This window comes from Pholcus phalangioides, unplaced genomic scaffold (genome assembly GCF_987345545.1).
Source record: "Pholcus phalangioides strain wild (caught in Gottingen) unplaced genomic scaffold, Ppha-v1.0 ptg000022l_1, whole genome shotgun sequence".
Classification (NCBI taxonomy): domain Eukaryota; kingdom Metazoa; phylum Arthropoda; class Arachnida; order Araneae; family Pholcidae; genus Pholcus; species Pholcus phalangioides.
Genome location: NW_028301615.1, coordinates 40087334 through 40105897, shown reverse-complemented (window position 1 = coordinate 40105897; position 18564 = coordinate 40087334). Strand labels below are relative to the sequence as shown.

Below are 18564 nucleotides of genomic sequence, written 5' to 3'. Positions count from 1 at the left end.
GAATGACTATGTGAAATTGATAGTGAATGTGTAACTAATGGTATCTTACGTACCATTACAAAATTAGTTGGAGACTACGAAAATTCAAAAGATGTGGCGTCTGATAAAATAATTAGTACTGAAATTCTCTGTAGTATGAAAAATTATACAATCGTGATTTCCGGAAATGTGGATTGTATTTAAGTAAGGGTAGGGATGACGAAAAATATCCGATAGGGACGAGAAGTAAAAAGAAAACTAAGGTAACTACTGACATTATTGTCAACGAAAAGGTAATTGTTGAAAAGGAAACTCGGACTGCGGATGAATCCCAGGCTTGAACCCTGAACACTCAACAAGAAGAAACAAAAATCATAACAGATGATCAGGTGGCTGGCCCATCTAAGCAACCTGATAATTGTTTGCCCAACAGGGCTAATGGAAAGTCAATAAGTAAAAATGTTGAAAAAGAAAATCCAAATGATCCAGATCCCACTAACACAAACGAGTGGCAGTTGGTTGAAAAAAAGAAGAAAAAAGTCAGAATACCCCCATTAAATTTGACAAAATACAAGAACTGGAAAGAACTCTCAGTTAAAATTACGTGTATTTGTGAATCAAATTTTGATGCCAAAAAAACTGGCACAAAATTGCAATTACACGTAACAAAAGAAAATGATCATAGAGCTGTGACTAAAATGCTTGAAAAAGAGGGACTAAATTTTAGCACATTCACACTAAAGTCAGACAAAAACATAAGAGTAGTTATTAGGGATTTGGATACAACAACATCTCAACAACAGCGATGAGATCAAAGAATCTCTCGAGGAGTTGGGTTACACAATTATTAGTGTGGTACAGCTAAAGAACCCCCGTTATAAAGATGTTGAAAAGATTATGGTCCCAATACCACTATAGCTCATTGATTTGCCCAGAACAGATAAAAGCAAGGAAATATATGAATTATCTTCATTAAATTACTTAAAGATAAGAGTTGAAACACACAAGAGACGGTAGGGATACCCGCAGTGCTACAACTGCCAAGCCTGGAATGGGTACACAGCCCGAAATTTTTATAACGAGCCCGCTGTGTCAAATGTCCAGAATAACATCACACATCACAGTATGATAAGGTAAAGGGTAAGGACTTACCAGTGTGTATAAACTGTTCCTTAAATCATCCGGCGAGTTTCCGAGGCTGTAAAAGATACCTAGGGAACCTTAAAAAATCTGGTCCTAAAGCAGTTACTGGGTTACAAAAACTTAGACCACCAAAGCCCAGGCTTTTTCCGTCACAAGTTCAAGTGACGATGAAATTTGGAAAATAGACATTGAAGCTGAGGAATTACCTCAACAGTAAAAACCAACAGAAGTAAATAATACACCTACAAGAAGGCATAAGACATATGCAAAAGCTGCAAATGTCCACGAAGAGGTGGAAAATAACACAATAGAAACTAACAAAAACACAATGACATCAAAAGATGTTAACATGACTGAAGCAAACAATAATGTATACTCAGTACCAGAAATTATACCCACATCAATTATTGCAGTTGAACGTAGGGAAAGTGTAAATAATGAGGTAACCGCAAGGATCCTTCCCAACAGGATGAATGGGGAAGTGTCCCAGATTGTGAATACCGGTAATAATGAGATATCATTCCCCTTACAGGAGTTAATGGGTCTAATGAAAAAATGTTTTAATAACATATTACAAGCTAAGACATATCAAGAAAAATACTCAGTATTTATTGATAGCTTTACTATCTATGAAACTATTATCGGTAAACTTCACTAATATTCAATAATAGTTCACAACAAATAAAATATCTCAAGATCATGGCGGGGAACGCCAGAGGTATTATTCGTGATCTCTAAGAATTTAGAGAAATTGCTGCAGATGAAGATTTTGATCTGATGTTAATTTGTGAAACATTTTTAAAATCATATTATACAGCTAAAATAGCGAATTATGATTGCATAAGGAAAGATAGAGCATATGGAAAGAGGAGGAGGAGTAGCCCTATATGTCAAAAGACATTTAAATTATGACATTGTTGACCTCTCACATTCCCGAGATTGCAAAGCGTTGGCAGTGGATTTGCACCTCACTAGCACTAGAAAAATCCGAATTTGTGTTCTTTACAAACCACCAAATAATCAATTTGATATCTCTCTGTTAAATCATATATTTGATTGCAATTATGCAACAATTCTTGCAATCGGTAAAATTTCAAGTAGAGGTCGCTACACACTCCCCTCCCCTAGTGTCCGAAGTTTGACGATCTTCGATGATGAGCTTTGTTGGAGTTCACGTAATTCATCGTCACATTGAGAGTCGGCAAACGCATCGTAATCGATTGGTGATGGAGAAGCAATAGTTGCGATGCGTGACAAAGTGTCAGCAACTACATTGTTTGGTCCAGGAATATACCTGATATCAGTAGTAAATTCTGCGATATAATTCAATTGCCGTAGTTGTCGAGGCGAAGCTTTGTTCGGGTCTTGTTTAAAGGCATACATCAATGGACGATGGTCACTATAAATGGTAAAATGCCGTCCTTCTAGTTGGCATTTGAAATGTTTGACTGCGGTATAGATAGCTAGAAGTTCTCTGTCATACGCACTGTATTTTACTTGAGACTGGGAGAGTGTGCGAGAGAAAAAACTGAGGGGTTGGATCACACCTTCATGTTCTTGCTGTAGCACTGCACCGATGGCATTGTCCGATGCATCTGCTACGAGAGAAATGTGCGCGTTTGGTTTTGGATGAACGAGCAAAGTGGCGTTGCATAGTGCTTCCTTGACATCGGTGAAGGCTTGTGAAGCTTGTTGAGTCCAATTGAGTGGTTTCCGGCTGTTTTTCGCGTGCCCTGCTAACATAGTGGTGAGTGGTCGCTGCAGGTCTGCACACTTAGGTATGAACCGGTGGTAAAAATTCAGCATGCCCAGAAATCGGCGCAAGGAAGTGGCGGAAGTGGGTTGTATAAAGTTCTTGATAGCATCTACTTTGGAGGATAATGGTTTGAGTCCATTCTTGCTAATTTCATATCCCAAGAATTCGATGGTCGGGACGCCAAATATGCATTTTGACGCATTTATGCCCAGTCCGTATTCGTCAAGTCGACTGAATATTTCACGTAAGTGTTGGGGATGAGTTTGTTCGTCTGGAGAAGTTACCAGGATATCGTCTAAATAACAGAATACGAATTCCAATCCTTGTAGGATCGTATGCATGAATCTCTGGAAGGTCTGCGCTGCATTGCGTAATCCGAAGGTCATATATGGAAATTCAAAGAGTCCAAATGGTGTAGTAATTGCTGTTTTCGGAATATCCGCATAGCTGCCAAATCTCCCGAATTTTTCGGGAATCTCCCGAATTTTAGCTTCATCGCTCGACCTCCCGAAAAGTTCTTAAATCTCCCGAATTTTTAAGAAAATCACAAAAAATCCCTAATTGTCCCTAAACATTCCCTACTTCATTAAAAAAAATCGCCGCTTATGAAAACAATCCCTAAGGAATTTCTTTCGGGGCATGAAGACTCTTTTTTTCCCCTTTTGAAATGACGCCACACGTCGTAAATGGGGAAATTCCCTTTTTAAGGAAGTTTTACAAAACCCTCTGATGGTAACAAGAAAGTTGTTTGTCTTATCGCGCAGGGAAATGGCTTAGCAGCCAATAGTCCTGGATAATAATTGAAGATTATAGTGACGCGCATATGATCAAAATTTCTTTTGTTGAAGTTACGTACGTGCGATATAACAAAACATGAATACTGATAAGCAAAAACATATTTAATCAATTTTAAAGACACTTATTCCGATGAATTTCCTCTCATCAAACGTTCCAGAAGAGGGCCGACTTTTCCTTTTTGTACAAGTTGTGTTACGGACATCATCATCGGTCATGGAAAGACTGTAATCATTACTCGTGAAATGAAAAAAAGAAAGAAAAAAATCAAGCAAGTGTCTTAGTCAGTGTTCTTCAAAAATTGACGCTTTTTTCCTTCATCTTCCGATGATTTTGGGGTCATTCACGCAGAATGTTTGTTCGCAGCGTTTCTGATTGAACACAATATTTATTTTTACATCACTGAAGTTTTGGCCTCCAATTTCACTTGTTTTTCGCGTAGGAATTTTATTCCCAAGGGTTTTACTTCCATGTTTGTAAAATCCCTATTTTAATTTGACTTCAGTTTTTGAGTAGGGATTTTATTCCCTACGCTTTAACTTTTATATTTGGAAAATCCCTATTGTATTTATTAGGGAGTGGTTTAAGCATAAAATACGGGTTTGCTCGAAAATCTCCCGAATTTTTATTTTCAAAAGTTGGCAGCTATGTATCCGGCTCGTGCACTGGAATTTGTTGATACGCTCTAATCAGGTCGATTGAGGAATATATTGTCGTTCCGTGGAGAATGTGCGAACAATCTGTGAGGAAAGGAATCGGGTAACGATCAGGAACTGTGATTTTGTTGAGTGCTCTATAGTCTCCACACGGTCTCCAGTCAACAAATTTCTTTGGTACTAGATGGAGTGGACTAGACCAACTGCTCTTCGAAGGCTGACAAAGTCCTTGTTGCATCATGAACTCGAACTCTTTTCGTGCGACTTTCAACTTTTCTGTGGAAAGTCGTCGAGGTCGGGCAAAAACTGGTGGACTTGTAGTCTCAATGAAGTGCTTGATACTGTGCTCTTTAATGTTCTTATTTTGGATGTGTGGACGGAGAATATGAGGAAACTTTTTAACTACATCCCGATATGACGATGGTAATTGGTCGATACTGCTCAAGAGAAAAGATGGAGCTGCGATATTTCTCGCAATGGAACAAGTGGTGGATAGCAGGATCGTTCCATCGATGAGGCGATGATGCTTGCTATCGACTAACAGGTTGAAATGCGATAGAAAATCTATACCAAGAATTTGTCGGGTTACGTCGGCAATGATGAATGGCCAAGCAAATGTCTTTCGCAGGTTCAAATTCAATGTTAGAAGTTTGGTACCGTAAGTTGAGATAGGGGAACCATTGGCGGCTGTAAGAATCAACTTCTCGGGTTTCTTGTGGGTATTGACGACAGTTCGCGGGACGACTGACACATCAGCACCCGTGTCGATCAAAAAAGTCCAGTTGGTAGAAGGATCGGCCAGTATGACTCTGTCGACGAATTGGCAGCCTTGGCCGATGGACGACTGCCTTGTTAGTTTCCCGCTGAGGTTTTGAAGGAGCAGGGTTGTTGACATTTCTTAGCCTGAGCTCTGAAATTGGTGTGGTAGAAGCATAAGCTTGTTTGTATTGGGCTCGGCTGTGGGATCGTGAGCGAGAATACCGTTCGCGATGACGGAATCGAGATCTAGGCTGTCGCTGTGAAGTGTGAATAGCGGCCTTCAGTTCACTCAACTCTTTGGTCAGAGCTGCGACTTGTTGTTCCAGTGATTAGCTGACTGCGTTCTCAGGTCGACTGGATGCTGAGCATATATTTGGAATGGCCAACTCGGCGATTTTATCTGCCATCGAAGCGAGTTGTGGAAGACTTTCGCTTGAAGCAGCTAGTATAGCTTGGACGTTAGCGGGGAGTCGCGCTAACCACAACGATTTCAGCAAGCCATCACTGAAGTTACGTCCGGCAAGCTCACGCATTCGGGCAAGCAGATGCGATGGTTTTTGATCTCCTAGTTCTAAACCTTGCAGTAGCGTACGGATTTTTGATGATGATTCGCTCTCCGCGTAAACCTCAATCAAACGTGTCTTCAGCTCATCGAATTTATTCTGCTGGGGAGGTTCTAGAACTAAATCTTGGACTGTCGATAAAATATCGGCATCGATACCAGCAATAGTGTGGCTGAACTTCGTTTCATCGGCAGTTATCGCTGCGATCGAGAATTGTGCTTCTAGTTGGATAAACCACAAGTTTGGATTGTTTCTCCACAATGAAGGCGGCTTTATAGCGACGCGATCGACATTCGGCGGATTGTCCATTTGGATGAAATGATTACTCGCTTACCTTGAGAAGCTTGCTGTTCGAAATCACGTCCGGCGTCACCAGTTTAGGCACCCAGTTTACGGACCAGCCTGGAGCATCGGTGTGTAGGCGCCTATTTGTAGGACCGGTTGTTGAGCTCCATTATTAATGATAATAACAATCAGAAGGTTTTAAATAATACATGTTTAATTTGGTACGGACACATAGAAATGAAGGACATCACATAACGATGGTTGCTTGTCGACTGCGAAGAAAAACATTCGATTTTATATCACAACTAGCGTTGCTAGGTAACAATCATTCGCACCAGGAAATTGCGAAGTGCGACGTCATTATTTTTCCGCAATCGGTAAAAGTTCAAGTAGAGGGCGCTACAAGTGCAAGGCAGTGTTTTAGGACCTTGCCTCCACAATTATCACATGAATGATTTCACAGTGGCCATTAAGGGTATTACTGCGCTGTACGCAGTAATACAGTGATAATTTGTAGAGATAGAAAACCATAGAAGGCATTAAGTAATTTACAAGAATTAATTGATCAAGTCGAAACATGGTGCGAAAACAGCAGAGTTAAACTTAATGCAGATAAGACAGTATTTATGTGGATCACAGGAAAATTAAATCTACCCCCAGATGCCGGAATAGTGGTTGAGGGGAAATTCATTGAACCTGTTATAAGTACTAAATACTTGGGAATAATAATTGACAAACGATTGACATTTGTGCAACAACGCAATTATGTAATACAAAGAGCAGACGTAGCAAAACACACTTTAAAACGCATACTTGCAAGCAGATCAACATTGACAATCAAGAACAAATTAAATGTATACAAAATGGCTATCAGATCCATACTTCTATATGCTGCACCAGAGTGGCTCTACTCGAGCAATCAACACATGGTTAAATTAGAACAATATCAAAGCAAAACAATAAGAGCTATGCTGGGAGCCAATTGGTTCATCAGGAATAGAAGTATAAGAAACGATATAGGAATGCCCACCATACACGCCGTTGCTCAAAAGCTGGCTAATAATCTCTTCCAAACTCTTGAAGAGTCAGAATACCAACATCTTAGGGAAATATCCACTTACCCAAAAGATCAGATATCAGCTTTTTCCAGACCCAAAAACTTTCTGGTTATGAAAAGACCGGAGGTACCGGGATTGTGAAAAATGTATATAAGCAACTATATATAGTGTAAATAATTAGACAAACTGCAAAATATCAAATTTTGTAGATAATATATATTTAATCAAATAATCATAATTAACTGCATTTAATAACATAATCGCATTTATTAATATGATATATAGTTGACGCTAAACATAAAAATGGGAGTAGGTAATATATGCATTATGATGAATGATTAATGTTAAAAGAACGTCCTGACAGGCTGATGAAGTAACATTCTGTCATTGCCCTATTGAGTGACTTTCTGCTTTTTATTTCCTCTCCAGCCTGCTTAAGCTTCCTTTTCCCCCCAGATTAATAACCCAATATAGGTAACATTAAATTCGAAGTAGTTTAAAAGTAAAACATATACAACCATGGCGAAAATCGCACTACTAGTCCAGGATGGCTAAGAAATGACTCGGGTATGCACGGTTTGCCAATTTCATCCGGAACCCACAGGCCACTATGTCATATTTAGGATTTAGGACGACCTTATATAATTGTAATCGAAAAGCATATAAACAGTACGGAGCTGTTTATTTCGGTTATAATCCTAAATATGACATAGTGGCCTGTGGGTTCCGGATGAAATTGGCAAACCGTGCATACCCGAGTCATTTCTTAGCCATCCTGGACTAGTAGTGCGATTTTCGCCATGGTTGTATATGTTTTACTTTTAAACTACTTCGAATTTAATGTTACCTATATTGGGTTATTAATCTGGGGGGAAAAGGAAGCTTAAGCAGGCTGGAGAGGAAATAAAAAGCAGAAAGTCACTCAATAGGGCAATGACAGAATGTTACTTCATCAGCCTGTCAGGACGTTCTTTTAACATTAATCATTCATCATAATGCATATATTACCTACTCCCATTTTTATGTTTAGCGTCAACTATATATCATATTAATAAATGCGATTATGTTATTAAATGCAGTTAATTATGATTATTTGATTAAATATATATTATCTACAAAATTTGATATTTTGCAGTTTGTCTAATTATTTACACTATATATAGTTGCTTATATACATTTTTCACAATCCCGGTACCTCCGGTCTTTTCATAACCAGAAAGTTTTTGGGTCTGGAAAAAGCTGATATCTGATCTTTTGGGTAAGTGGATATTTCCCTAAGATGTTGGTATTCTGACTCTTCAAGAGTTTGGAAGAGATTATTAGCCAGCTTTTGAGCAACGGCGTGTATGGTGGGCATTCCTATATCGTTTCTTATACTTCTATTCCTGATGAACCAATTGGCTCCCAGCATAGCTCTTATTGTTTTGCTTTGATATTGTTCTAATTTAACCATGTGTTGATTGCTCGAGTAGAGCCACTCTGGTGCAGCATATAGAAGTATGGATCTGATAGCCATTTTGTATACATTTAATTTGTTCTTGATATTCAATGTTGATCTGCTTGCAAGTATGCGTTTTAAAGTGTGTTTTGCTACGTCTGCTCTTTGTATTACATAATTGCGTTGTTGCACAAATGTCAATCGTTTGTCAATTATTATTCCCAAGTATTTAGTACTTATAACAGGTTCAATGAATTTCCCCTCAACCACTATTCCGGCATCTGGGGGTAGATTTAATTTTCCTGTGATCCACATAAATACTGTCTTATCTGCATTAAGTTTAACTCTGCTGTTTTCGCACCATGTTTCGACTTGATCAATTAATTCTTGTAAATTACTTAATGCCTTCTATGGTTTTCTATCTCTACAAATTATCACTGTATTACTGCGTACAGCGCAGTAATACCCTTAATTGCCACTGGAAAATCATTCATGTGATAATTGTGGAGGCAAGGTCCTATAACACCAGGAAGAAAAAATTAGAGGGCACATTTCATGTGGGAATAAAATTTTTATTTTTCCCGTGCGCATCTCCGTGCTCATCATGCCCCTCCCCCAACATCATAGAGACTCAGATCTTTGGTGGGTTATTCCTCAAATCGAGTTCATCGTGTAACAATACAGACAACTCAGATGAACACCCATATATCATATTCAATGATTAACATCATGATTATTCAAAGCATTTTCATGATTATTTAAAGCACATGCCAGAGTTTATGCACAGGAGCTCTGATGATGGTTATAATTAAAGCTCTTAATTCGTGAATATGCCTCCAATAGGATGACCGGGCTCCAACCTCTTGAGTCCAAACCAGGCGTCCAATCGAGCACGGCATGGAAATCCACGCCCTCTCCTCATCTTGCAGTAGGGCGCCTAAGCTACTACTACTACTAAACCAGACATGCACCTCGTCCATATTCCTCTGCGGAACCTCTAACGAATTGATACATGTTGGAATGCACGTGTTGTGAAACCTGGTGTGAAGTTTGTTTCTGTGTAATGCTTGTTATGTGTAGTGCTGCCATCTGCCACCAGTTTCTCTAACTATGAGTGAAGTGTAATGATCGAATGATTTATCGTTGTAGGCCTGTTGCTCTCTGTGGCTAGACTTTTTAATGTGGAGATCGGCTCGCATTTGAGCCTCGAAGTTGGGAACCACAGGAAACCAAAATCAGTCGACCACCACTGTGGTGACGGTGATGCTCGAACCCGGATCCTCGCGATGCGAGTCCGTCACTATGACCACACCAATTTAACCACAGCGGCAAGGGCCCCTAAGCTGCGATCTTTGGAGGGGGGGGGCCCTTAACGGGCTCTCTTTATTATGAACTTATAGTGTGAAAACAAAAGTTATGAGGATAATGCTGGGCCCGGACTGGAGCTCTGCCATTCCTCTCCGCCTTATAAAGGACATGCGGGACCTCAGTTGAATAGGAGTTCCACGATAAGATCTGGTGCAATGATTTATGACAATAAATATGTATATTTATAGCCGAGACCCCTACGCATGGGGGATAGGGGGACCGTGCCCCCCTCCTAAGCCGATCAAATATTATAAAAACAGGATCAAAATATCGGAAGAAAATACCCTTTTTGTGCTATTTTAACTAATTTCTTTTACCTTAAATGCTTTTTCAAGGGTGATAACTAAAAATTTCGTGGGAAGACAATTTTTGTGCCCTCTTCCAAGCCAAAGGTCGATCCTGTGTACGGCCCTGATTCAGAGGTGGTGTGAAGCCCTCTTTCATTTTGCCCTGAGGATATGATGTTGTTGAGACGGCAGTAGGGACTAACTTTTTTTGGATGAATATTCAAAAATTTGTTCCGTGAAATACCCACGTTACCATCAACATACCATTACCCACATACAACCACCAAGGGTTTCGCGGGAAACTCTACGTTGGAAACCCCTGCCATAGGGAACCCTGTAAAAAACAAACACAATTTTTTTTACCAAGCGGGATAAGCATGACCGCTTTTAAAGAGATCATACCGTTTTTTGGTCTAGAGTCTTTGTTTTTAAATTATGCTTATTCCAGATTTACATTAATAAGTGGCCCACTGCATGTTTACAGATCAATGAAGTGGCCCGTACTCTCCTAAAGGTTTGAGCAACCTTGTTATTAATAGACTTGGAAAGGAAAAAAGTCATTACTCACCATCATCAGCGTCATACAGATAAACAAAGTCCTCCCACTTATAGTACCTCAAGATGTCCACGACGGCCCTGGTCACGCTGGGTTGTGCACTGAAAGAATGCGACGGCCTCAGATCCATTGGAACGTCCGGGAACGCAGGACTTATGAGAGGCAATTCGAAATCGTTCGAATATGTGACAAGCATCTGATACGACAGGGAAGTCGTAGGAGCTATCAGAGCCATTACACCTTGCTTCATCAGGCGACAAACTGTTTCAGAAATAAAACAATTGCTAATAACATTGAGCAAACACAGAAGGTGTTGAAAAAGGGGGTCGAAACAGCAGAAAAAGAACTATTCAGGGTAATCTTAAGTTTTAAGGTTTGGATTGCTCTGTTACATACATGCTCAACCCATGACCCGTGGTGTCAAATGTGGCTCTCGGAGTTATCTGATGTGGCCTCCGCCAAACCTACGTTTGCAAAAATATGCCAAGCGGCACTTAAGTAACCTGCAGTGCAGTTCCACAAAACTTAAGTGGCCCGCGGAACAACCCGCGGCATAATTCAAAAGCACGCCCTTAACGTGCTGTCCGTGATGCTGTCCGCGTCACATTTACAGATCAAAGAAATGACCTACAGTGCAATTCCACATCACTTAAGTGACCCGCACTGCAGTGCCACATCACTTAAGCGGCCCGCGGCACAATTCAAGATCACGTAAGAGTCCCGTGGCATGTTTAGATCACTTGAGTGACCGAGCGGAGCAGTTTCACATCACCTAAGAGCTGGGCACTACACATTTCCAGACCACTCGATTACCTGTGTATTCAGTTCCAGAGCACTTGTGCAGCTCGTGGTGCAGTTCCACAATCTTCAAGTTACCCGCGGCACATTTACAAATCCCCTGAATAATTCACGACACAGTTTCAGATCACTCAAGTGGCCAGCTGCACATATACAGATCACTTGATTGGCCTGTGACACGTTTTGAGATCAATTATGCGGGCCGCACTATCCTAAAAGTTGCGTATCTTTGCTATAGAAGGAGAAAGAAGTGGACACACTGCATCCCAGGTCAGTAAGATACTCGCCTAAAGTACCAAAGGAGGTTTAGAGGTGTTTCGAGTTCGATAACCAGTTCGTCCTTGTCAGAAAATTCCCTGGCACGGTACAACACAGAAAAAGATGCTACCGCAGGGAGTCCCCCACCGAAGGGTGTTAGCGCACCAACTTCTCGGTGAATATATAAAAAAAAGGCTGTGCCGTTCGGAATCAGAGATTAATTGTAGGTCCTGATCTAATTAGCCCCCGTGTGCAGAATATGACCGTGGCGCGACAAAAATGATCAATGAACAAAGCGGAACGAGGTACCTGCTGAGGTTCATACCTGCTCGATCGATTTGCGACGCGTCATTGGGATCCATGTTCTCCGGAAGAACTTCGACGACGTACTGCTTGGGCCAGCTGGATTCACGATCCTGCTGATGTAGGGTATATCGGAGGATCGTAGCCGCCACTGGATCGGATGGATCGACAAGAATACCTTCGGAAAGAAACAAGGAGAGAGATTGAATCATAAAATAATTCAAAGTCGCAATTTATTCATAACGAGCAATGGCGCGAGTTCATTTCCTATTCAATGTCTCGTAGTGACGACGGCAACTGCTAGTGACAAGTGACTAGTTTCCACCAAAGCGCTTTGGTTTCCACTATTTACACGAAGGTTTTAACAGCTGCCTGATGTGGAGATAAAAATCCAGGAAACAAAAGTAAACTGCCTCTCTGTGGGGAATCACCATCGGATACGTCACCATCTGGTGGCAGTGTCGGCAACTGTGAGCTAGCTTTGGCCTGAGTTGCGTCTGACTGTTCATGTCCGGTCCCATTCAGCATACACGAGCTCTAAAGAAAGAAGCTCGCTGCCTTTGTAGTGAGCTGGTCTAGCGCGCTGACCCCGCAGGTTAGAGGACGTGGGTTCAAATCCCCGCATAGGCGGTTGAATTTTCTTACCTTCATACGAATATCTCCGAAATCTTTAATTAATTAATTAACGATAATTATATAACGATAAACTAAATTCAACGAAGATTTCGCTTATTACATTTATTTATTAATTAACTTTAATTAACGATTATACTGAATCCAACAGAGTTTTTGCGAAGTAACCGTCGCAAAAATTCCGTTGGATTCAGTATAATCGTTAATTACTGTTGATTAATAAATAAATGTAAATTAATGATTTCACTTTTATTATGTCATAATTAATCAACGATTAGTAATAACGATATCTAATTGTTACAAAAACTCCGTTGGATATACCATTACACTATAAAACGTGCAAAGTGCAAATTATCCTGTTTTAGAATTAAAATTATCAATTATAAAGTGTAAACTATACAAGATGTTGCCTTGAAGTGGCGATAAACTCAGAAGGGGTAATATTAGGCATCAAGAGGAACAAAAATTGTCAAAGAACATGCTATCGCAAATCACGTTTAGTCAGTGAAAATCGCAAAAATATTTATCGAGTGTGTGACGTCGAGTGGGACAAAAAGGCCAATATTAAGTAAAAAAAAAAATTATTTTACAGCATCAGTACAGTTCAACGTCAGAAAATACAAGAAGAGAAACGATTACAGGAGTTCACACAACAGGGTGTGTTGTAATTATGCTGTCAAATAAATGTTTTTTGTACTTATTATTGACCTATTTGTCCCACTCGAACTCACACTCTTCATAAGTACTTTAGTGATATTAACCGGCTAAACGTGGTTTGCGATACCATGTTTTATGGCAATTTTTGTTCCTCTTGATGCCTAATATCACCCCCCCCCCTCTGAGTTTGCCGCCACTTCAAGGCAACACAAATACAAATACAACGTCACAACAGGCAAAATGCCCAACGAGGTGGCTGAGAAAAAGATGCCCATAATAAATATATCCGTTTTATAGTGCCAGATCTATAGTGTTAACTAAAGATCTTTATAGTGCAAACCGAAGTAAATTCCATCTCTTCTGATTATTTCGAAAATATATGGACTTACCCACTGGTATCCGGGTTCTGAAACCCCAGGACGGCTCCCATAACGATACGGCGATGAGAATCGCTCTAACAATAACGGACATTGTGCGAAGTAAGGTGATGCACATTCACTTCATGTCGCAACGGGTTAGAGACTTTTTCAAGTGATTAATTGTGACAGGATTCCAAAGACATCGATGAATTAAATGATAGGAAGAGGAAGGAAAAGTTGGCCTCTGGTCAGAAAACACTTATCGCTTATACAGAGGGGGAAGGCCGCGAAGAATGTCCGTCTTAAGTTTCATGTGTTTGTAATGTAAACACGACGGTGCGATGACAGAATAATGTAGCAATAATTGAATTATCACGATTTTTAATCTCGTTTCGTATTTTTTGGGTCCCTTCTCCCTCTGGGTCCTCCGTCTCGTGACCCGAGAGTCCATAAAAGCACCAATCTGTGTTCGGACAGAATTTTCAACGCCAGCATCGAGTTTTCTTGGTGAAAAAGCCTTTTGATTAATATGTTCTTTATGATATTTTTTATATACAGTTTCTCTAGGGTATCTAATTATTGATAAACTCTTTTGGCATTTTTGTGATCAATGCTTCCACGATGAAGGTTTCTGTAAATAAGGCAATCCCCACCAATTGTTTTGTAAACGAGGTTTTCGCTAACAATAGTTTTGACAAAAAGGTTTTCACTAACAATAGTTTTGTCAACAAGGTTTTCACTAACAATAGTTTTGTCAACAAGGTTTTCACTAACAATAGTTTTGTCAACAAGGTTTTCACAAAAAAAACAGTGAAAATTCAGCAACAATAACAATAGTTTTTGACAAAACTATTGTTATTGTTGCTGACTTTGCCGTTATCTACGTTAGTCTTTTTTCCATATTTGGGTTGAAAGAAAAATTACACCTCCATACTTGGGTTCAACATACATCATTTTGGAAAATGTCGGGAATTGCGTTCCTAAGGGATGCGATAAATACGGGGATAATACTAAATATTGTCAAAAAAATTCAATTTATTCCTTCAAATACAGTTTGCTAATTGCAGTTGAAATGTTGAAATTGCTGAAGGGGGGGGGGGGGGGGGGTAATGAAGAATTTCTAAAAATCGCAGTAAACAAAAATGTATTTCATGGGGGAAAAAATTCAAATGATTAAATAAATGACCATATTTTATTGAGAAAAATACGTTAAACCTAGATGTTTTTCCATAGAGTAAAATACGGGCCATCACCAATTTTCATCATAAACGTTGCTAGAAGTAGGAACAATCGTAAATTCTCATTAAAATTGCTGAAAAATTGCGAAAAAAAACCAGTTTAACACCTTGAAAATATGTGAGATGAATATTTATTTCATAATTATCATAATAATGAATGAAAACGCTGTGTATTAGTGATCTTAGCAAATATTACAAATTCAATATTTACTGTATAAAAAAATCGGAACGACCAAAATTTAAGGAAAGTCCCGTAATACGAAACGCAATCGGTCCGTCAAATTTTTCAGACATTTCACTTGTCCTCGGGTTCAGAAAGGCTGGAAAGGGAAATGAATGATAAATTAGGCAATTTAAAAAAAACCACACACACACAGAATTCATGAAAAATAACAGCGTCATCTATCAACAAACATAAAAAACTTTGCTTTGGGGTATTTGAGTTTGATATAACTTTCACAATTTGCCCGTTAGATGACGCTAGCAATACCATATTTCCATATTTTATGTCGTTTCCAGTTCAGTTGTATCATTTGGACGGAATGCAATTCATTCACTTTATCGTTGAGTTGACGCTCAAACTAAATAAAAATGAATTATTTAAACAAAATTATATTAGAAGTATTAAATAGAAAAATTGGAATTTTTCGTGCAGTGTAATTAGAAATATCATATTTTATCAAGACGAATACGGGATTTTCGGATAATGAATAACAGGAAAATATGAAGCATCACCAATTGTCATCAAAATAATTGTTGATTGTTCCGACCAGATCAGACCAGAATTGAACGTTTCCGTCGCCGTCTAGCCTTTGCAGGCTGTCTGGCGACTTACAGATCACCAGGGGTGGCATGTGAAGGGGAAAGACAAATTTGTGCATGTGAGTGAGTTGTGTATAGTGTATGTATGTGTAGAGGATGCAAAGAGTCAGGAAAGGATTGTTTACAAATCTTTGCAAAATGAGTGCTCATCGAGGCAAAACACAAAACAACGCAGTCGAGAGAATAAAATTGAAAAAAGAAGCTGTTATGCTATCCGAAAATCCCAAAAATTATAAAATATCACACAATTGAGAGACACTAATCGGAGTTATTCAATCAATACAAGATGAGTTCATGCCAAAATTTGGTGCAAGGAAGTTCAGTCGGCAGTACAGAAACTGTAGGACTAGCATCAGTCATATAACTATATTCAAGAGCGTCAGAGTAAAAGTTATAATGAAGACATAATATTACTCACCATTTCTGTATTGTAATTACATTGATTGAAGCGTTTATTTCAGAAACCCCATAAGTGCAGAATTTCTAATTTTGAGATAATCAGGGAAAACATTCTAACTTGAATAAAAGCAGGTATTTTTTTACGAAAAAATTCCTGATGGTTCCTATATACATGAAATGGAAACGTGATAAATTTATTAAAGTTCAGGGGAGAGGAAACAATTCTAGCCTCTGTAGTTATGGGGTTTCTGCAATAAAACAAATTTGCATCACTTTTGTTTTTACCATTTTTATGATATTAATGAGTTCGGTTAGGAGTAAAAATCAAGAAAGCTGACTTTTTAACAACATTGAATTTTATTTTTGTGAATTACAGATTTGCGTAGAAATATAATAATCACGTGCAATAACATTCTCTATTCTGCGTAGTAGGAATCTTCTCTTATTTTAACTTCAGATGTCGGTCAACTCAAAATCATGTGGTAGAATTCAGCATAGTCTGTGGTACATATATTGGATTGTACATATAGTGTGATTATCAATTTATTTTCTTATTGATTAGAATTTTTCCAGTCGGGAAGGCTTCCATAGATGGCGGTTCTAGAAGGCGAGCGGTCTTTCTCCAAATAAATGTTGATGTGGTCAAGCCATTAATGAACGTCTTGGCTTTCACTATGCCCTTGGTACTCGGAACTTCTCGAGTGCCAAGTTTCAAACACTTGCCGGTAGATTTGCAACTGATTTTGTTAGGAAGAGTTTTCCGACTGATTGTCTGAAATTTGTAAGCTAATAATAAACCTTTGCCCTAAACTCGCGATTTGTGTACTATATTGCGTTTGTAAGTGCCTGGATTAACGACACTTTTCTCTTTTTCTTCTGAGTTGCCACGTCTGATTGTGATTCACTAGACACTTTTTTCAAACTTAGAAAACAGAGAACGGAAAATATAATCACTAGAACCCTCAAAACAAACTTTCAAAACACAGAATAATCCGAAACTACCTGTTTAACCCCAATTAAGTTTCATAAAACCCGCCAAATGACGTCAGTGCTACTAATGGTTACAAGTTTTTAGCGCAGAAATTCCATAAGCGATGTCGCTTATCAGGTTTCTGCACTAAATGAGATCTGGTTGAATTTTCGAGAATTTGTGTGGTAGAGAGAGGGCTTCAGAAAAATGAATTGGCCCGGGGGCCCATGATACTCTTAAGACGGACCTGCAAGAAAACAGTATTAACTCAATTTCGAATTTTTTTTTGTCAGTTACGGGGGTTTCAGAAATAAGCTCTTTAATTGTAATATAACACGAATTTTCGATACATTATTTGTTCATTAAGAGAAAAAAAATATTAATCAAAAATATGAAAAAGGACCATATTGCTAACTTTGTAAATGTAAGGGGAAAATTAGATAATTAAAAAAAAAACTACAGATATGAGAAATCATGAAAAATAATAGCGCCATCTATCATGGAACATGAAACTTTAAGATATATTTCAGTTTGATAAAACTTCTGCAACTTTTTTTCCCGTTAGATGTCAGTAGCTATACTATATTTTATATCGTTTCCAGCATCGTCGTCATGAGTAGGACGGAATGCAATTCATTCAAATTACTGATGAATTGACGTTCAAACTAAATAAAAATGGATAATTACAACACAAAGTACAAAATCTTTAATGATGAAGGAAGTTTAATAGCTTCATAGCTAACAAGTGGAATCCCGGAATCTAAAATTATGGTTTTCTGGTTAAAAAAAAATTGTTGGGGGTGATTCTAAGTGCAAAGACAATACTACAGAAATTCCATATAAAAAATTGGAATTTCGTACAGTATAATTAGAATAATCGTATTTTATCAAGACGAATACGGGATTTTTGTGTAGTGAATTCAGGAAAATACCGAAAATATCACCAATTGCCATCAAAATAATTGTTGACTGTGTATTTACCAAACAGCCATCATAAAAAAATTAACTTAATCGATTGAACGAATTGAAAATTGACGTGAATTCTGAATGCTATTTAAACTTGAATCTACCACGGCAAAATCGCGGAGTGTGGACTCAAATACAAATACAACGCCACAGCAGGCAAAATACCCAACGAGGTAGCTGATAAAAAGATGCCCATAACAAATATGGATGCCATATATTTAAAAAATACAGCAACCCAATTACAAATGCAATTACAAACAATGTATATACATGATGAAATATTATACAATGCCCATAAAGAATACTTATGGTTGTCTTATTCTACGTATGGATAGCTTCTCGATTTACCCCAACATGTTTATCATATTTCTTTTTAAACGTGTTAATTTTGTTAGAATTTACTACCCCCGAGGGTAAGCTATTCCATTTATTAACAACCCTATCAGAGAAAAATTCCCTGTGACACCATAGCCTTGCATTGTCCTTTGCCAAAATCTATACCGGTGTCCTCTTGTAAA

General features: G+C 38.6%; 1 protein-coding gene across 1 annotated transcript in view; it reads right to left on the bottom strand.

The window, feature by feature from the left end:
• The window catches only part of LOC149070429 (glutamate receptor 1-like), a 48121-nt gene extending 34189 nt beyond the window's left edge, over positions 1-13932 (bottom strand). The window contains exons 1-3 of the mRNA XM_089249539.1: positions 13682-13932; positions 12025-12180; positions 10656-10904 (exon numbers count right to left, since the gene is read on the bottom strand). Coding sequence (XP_089105665.1) covers positions 10656-10904; positions 12025-12180; positions 13682-13787 — 511 coding nt within the window. The 5' untranslated portion in view covers positions 13788-13932. The remainder of the gene's footprint in view (positions 1-10655; positions 10905-12024; positions 12181-13681) is intronic.
• Positions 13933-18564: the final 4632 nt, after the last annotated feature.